At 47.3% G+C, this 4,893-nt stretch overlaps 1 protein-coding gene across 1 annotated transcript; it reads left to right on the top strand.

Moving 5' to 3' along the window:
* The first annotated feature begins 1,043 nt into the window (after positions 1 to 1,043).
* On the top strand, positions 1,044 to 4,233 carry LOC104842037 (gamma-tubulin complex component 2-like). The gene is made up of 3 exons (XM_010584108.1): positions 1,044 to 1,963; positions 3,521 to 3,649; positions 3,973 to 4,233. Exons 1-3 carry the CDS (start codon positions 1,715 to 1,717, stop codon positions 4,231 to 4,233), a joined length of 639 nt encoding a protein of 212 aa, XP_010582410.1. The 5' UTR covers positions 1,044 to 1,714.
* The last annotated feature ends 660 nt before the right edge of the window (positions 4,234 to 4,893 follow it).

Genomic DNA, 4,893 nt, shown 5'->3' with positions numbered 1-4,893 from the left:
GCGAGCCGGGGCGGGAAGCGGCCGGGAAGGAGAGGGATCCGCCGCGGCACCCGGGCGGGGGGGTCTTCGGCCCGATCCCGCTCCCGGCAGGGCCAGCGCCACAGCTGCAGAGGGTCGCTGGGGGCCGAGTCCCGGCGAGTCGGGGCATCCCCGGGGATGGGGATCCCCCACTGCTCAGGGCACCGTCCCCGGGACGCCCCGCTCGCACGGGGACGGGCTGTTTCCTTGGGGCCGGACGGGGCTTCCCGTGCTGCAGCCGTGCCCGTGCCTCTGGGGCCCTCGCTGTGCCCCTCTGAGCAGAGTCCGGCCCCACCGGGACCCCTCTGGGCAGGGGGAGATGCCGTTGGGTCCGACTGAGCACGCCCAGCTCCCTCAGCCTCTCCTCATTCCTTATGCTCTTGACCCCCGGTCGCTTCAGCAGCCCACGGGGGAACTGGAGGTTGTTACTGGTGCTGATCCTCGCTGCTGGGGCTGGTGACGTGTGACATTTGGCAGCCGGGGTGACAGGAGGGATGGCTTTTGTCAAGTTCACTCGTCCCACAGTAGGGTTGAGGGATGTGTGGGCTGGGGGTTCTGGTAACTGCTCATAGGGACCTTGACAGGCTGGAGAGGTGGGCTCACAGAGACCTTAAGGAATTGGAAAAATGCAAATGCCGAGTCTTTGGGGACACAATAACCCAAATGACGGCAGAGGCTGGGTGATAGCTGTCAGGAGCGCACCTGTGTGAAACGGGACCTAAAGGTCTAGGGTAGCAGGGTAGATAGGACCAGTGCTGTGCCCTTGTGGCAGCAAAGGCCGGTTCTCACCTGTGTTAGCAGGGACGTAGCCAGCAGGTAAAGGAGAGGGAACACCTCATTCATGATACCCCAGCCAAAACACTCTGGCCAGTCTGGGGGCTTCCTTGTGAGAGAATTATAAACAAGCAGGAGTGAGCCTGGGGAGGCCCTGGTGATGGTGGGGGGAGACCAGGGCATGCAGGGAGAGGCTGAGGGCTTGCTCGGCCGGAGATGAGGAGGCAAAGGGAGATCCAACGGCATCCATATGAGGATCAGGGCCCTGAGTGGTGGAGGAATCTGGATCTTTAGAGATATTTAAGCTTGGACTGGACAAGGCCCTGCACAGCCTGCTCTAATTTGACTCAGTTTTGGGTGCAGAGTTGGACCGAGGCTTGCAGAGATCTGTTCGAGCCTATATGATTCAATGGTTCTGGCAAACCAAAAGTGTGTCCATATGGTTGATATTCTGTGTCTGTACAGGGTGTCATATTAAACTCCGTACTTGCATGATGTCTCATTCAGACTCTTACTTCTGCGGTTGTCAGAAGTAGCTTTGCAGAATTTGGTGCTTGTCCGCTAATAAAATGGGCAGTAGAACATAAAGACCCCCAAACTTGGAAAAACTGCTTTTGAATAACTTCAGAAGCAGCAGTATGGGCAGGCTGCTGAAGCCAACAATTTCAGCTGTGTCTGCAGTCTGTCAGTACACGAACCAGCACTTCTTAATGACAACTCAGTAACTTTTCCACTGCCACTGTGATTTTGAGATTGAAAAATCCTGCTGGCTCACCTACATTTAAGGTGGGGTTTGTACCGGTATAGTTAAATCAGGCACGATAATGAGTATCTGTTTTGCTTGCTTCCTCTCCTTACATGTTTTTCTTTGTTCCAGTGAAATATTTTAGCATACCCTGCAGGCTCATAATGTAGTCGGGAAATGTTGTTTGTGCAGGTATGTTTTCATTTGCAGCAGCAAAATAATAACTTACTGCCTTTGTTTCTGCGTCTCGTGGAGCTTGTAGCCTCAGGTGGGAGTATGAGCGAGTTCCGCATTCACCATGATGTCAATGAGTTGCTCAGCCTGCTGCGCGTTCACGGTGGGGAAGGAGCTGAAGTCTACATCGATCTACTGCAAAAGAATCGAACACCTTACGTTACCACGACCGTCTCTGCACACAGCGCAAAGGTAAGCGTCAATGTACTGTAATCACAGCTGAGATAGATGCGTTTCAGACCTTATGGGGGGACTGGCAGGACTCCTGAGGCGGCATGCTTCCTTTGCAGTCGTTGATAGAGGTTCCATCAGCTCTGAGAGCACAGTCTGCCCCAAGATGAAATTCAGGATGAACATTCCTCAGAATGATTTCTCTTGGCTAATGATGTGAAATACCTTTTCCTTACTCTACTTTTCTGTGAGATTACTTGACTTCTGTGGGTGCGGAGCTGGACCCATGTTGGGAGGGGTAGTGGCTGTCCCAAGTTTTTCTGAGAATAACAGTAAAATCATATTGGCATTGGTAAAAAAGATGGGGTAATCTGATCTGGAATCTCAATTTAGGATATAAAGTAGAAAGATTATATCAGGAAAAAGGTAAAGCCCTTGCATCTTGGAGATATTAGTGAACAAACATGAGAAGGATTGTTAGAACTGGGGGGGTAGGAAGTTCAAAGAAGGAGCTTATTTTGTGCCTGTGGTGGTTGTTTCAAATATCTGGAGGAATAAAACAAATGAAAAATAGTAACTGGATGGAATGCAATTATATGAACAATACCTGACTTTTTTTCTGAATATCACCCAGGTAATAGGGATCAAAGCCTGACACTCATGACCAGGACTACTTCTGTGGCCATAATACTGCTTTTCATTGTCATTTTTAAAAGCAAGCCATCAGTCAAGCTATAAGTGCTAGAAAATTGCTAAGTCTGTCTGAAAGTTCAGATCTTTGTAGCCTGAACTGCATGTTTTCTCTAATTCCAGTCTTACACATCATTTATGCTGACAACTACAGTTCATAGACTTGTAGAAAGATTTAAGTAGGAGGCACAGGTGGAGATCTGCAGTCCAACCCCTTGCTCGCAGCAGGGCCAGCATCACAGCTACAGCAGACAGCTTAGCTGCATTTGTAAGATCTCCAGGAGATTTCCTCCATCTCTCCGGCCATGACCCAGGGTCACCGCTGTCTCCAGAAAGGACTGTTTCCCGAGGGCCAGCTGGGATTTTCCGTGTCGCAGTTTGTGGCTGTGCTTGTGGTGTTTTTGCTGTGCCCCTCAGAGCAGGGTCAGTAACCCCTTTGGGCAATGGGCATGTCTGCATGGCTCTGTACTGGGCTCAGTCCAGTTTGTTGATGTCTCTTTTGTTAGTGGGGCCCCCAGGGTGGACCCAGTGTCCAGACATGGCTCCATCAATGCCAAAGCCCTTAATAAACCTGCTGATACAAAATAATATTGCTTCAGATTGAGCATGTGCAAAGTGAGCCCTGCTACAGATCTTGTGCTTACCTTCATCTTTTCTCCCCTGCAGTCCCTTCTCCATCACCAGAAGTGCCAGGATGCCCACTTTCCTCCAGCATAATTATTATTAGGAGACCAGTGCTGCAGCATTCAGTCCAAAACCCATTCCCTGAAGTACTTCGGCAGCAGCAGCAGCCTGCACCTTTTCTCCATCCATGCACCAATGCTCCTCTTTTGAATGCTGTGATAATAATATACATTAAACTTTTAATATTAATGTGGTGTTTTACAGGTAAAAATAGCAGAGTTTTCTCGAACTCCTGAAGATTTTTTGAAGAAGTATGATGAGCTGAAGTCTAAAAATACAAGACATCTAGATTCTTTAGTTTATCTACTGTCAAAACTCACAGAAGACAAAGAGGTTTGTTTCTGCTTTAGAACTGGATGTGTTACAAGTATTGAGCAGTAGCAACAATGCAGTGATTTTAAGTACAGCATGCTTTCTGATGATAATGTTCAGCAAAATGCATTGAAATCAACAGATTAGCATTTCTAGCATTTACTTAATTATTGAAGTACAACTGAGAATTACACTGCTCTTGATATAAGCCCCTAAGACATGGGAAACTGGGACAGGAAGACCTGTGGTCTGATTCAGCACAATCATCTTATGGTCATATATTTTTTCCTTTAGCGCGTGCTGACCAGGGTTCACAAAATCTTTTCTTTTTTGTGTATGTGCAGACACTCCAGTATTTGCAACAAAATGCTAAAGAAAGGGCAGAACTTGCAGCAAATGCAGCAACCAGTGTCAGCACCAATTTTTCCATTCCCTCATCTACTTCCAAGATATCTCTGCAGGAGCTCGAGGAGCTACGCAAGCAGCTGGGCAGTGTCACAGCTAACTCCAGTGTACAGCAGGTACTGTCTCTTCCCAAGCTTTGGGCACAAAGTCTTTCCCTTCTGCTCATGTGTATAGTTGTGTTCTTAAGTTTTATCATCTAGTGGAATTATAAATGTTCCTATTGTTGCAGAGAATCTAAATTATCTCTCAGAATTTATTAGTCAGACTATATTAAAATCTTTGTGCTGTTCTTAGCAGAAGTGGCCTTTTTCTATTTTAAGTCAGTTAAGGTAAGTCAAGTTTAGGCCACGACATTTCTAACCGGCGCAGGTTAACGTAATTTCATTTTACCATTTCAAATGACTGCTTTAAGCTGTGCTGACGTTTTCTTTTCTGCCTGTGGCAGTACTTGCTCAGGAGCTCAGCAGCCATTGTGGTGTGTCTCCATCCTTGCTACGGGTTCTGCTCGCTCAGATAATGTGGGTACACTGCCTCACATTGTCATTCCCCAAGTGGACACAGCCATTCCCTCAACTTAGCTATTTGAACTCCTGAAATAAAAGCTGCAAAGTGATCCCAAAGACAAAAAGGAAGAAAAAAACCTGCTGTAGAAGTAAACTATATCATTGCAAGACACAGGCTTAGAAAACAGTTAAGCAAGCATTTCATTATCAGTATGCCGGGAGGTAGGAAGTGCAAAAGGGCGATTATTACTTAAATCTCAACTTTTATTTCCTGTATTCATTTGTATAAATAACTATATTGTGATGGGTTGAGCTTGGCTAGCCACTCTATCACTCTCCTTGCTCAACAGGATGGGG

This window comes from Haliaeetus leucocephalus, unplaced genomic scaffold (assembly GCF_000737465.1).
Source record: "Haliaeetus leucocephalus isolate CR32 unplaced genomic scaffold, Haliaeetus_leucocephalus-4.0 Scaffold936, whole genome shotgun sequence".
NCBI lineage: Eukaryota > Metazoa > Chordata > Aves > Accipitriformes > Accipitridae > Haliaeetus > Haliaeetus leucocephalus.
This window is presented reverse-complemented; position numbering and strand designations above follow the sequence as displayed.

Bases quoted from the DNA above. Each gene is read 5' to 3' on its own strand.
- LOC104842037 (XM_010584108.1), top strand. From the start codon at position 1,715: ATGTTGTTTGTGCAGGTATGTTTTCATTTGCAGCAGCAAAATAATAAC. The intron at 1,964-3,520 runs GTAAGCGTCAAT...GGTGTTTTACAG, and splicing joins TCTCTGCACACAGCGCAAAG to GTAAAAATAGCAGAGTTTTC. The intron at 3,650-3,972 runs GTTTGTTTCTGC...GTGTATGTGCAG, and splicing joins AACTCACAGAAGACAAAGAG to ACACTCCAGTATTTGCAACA.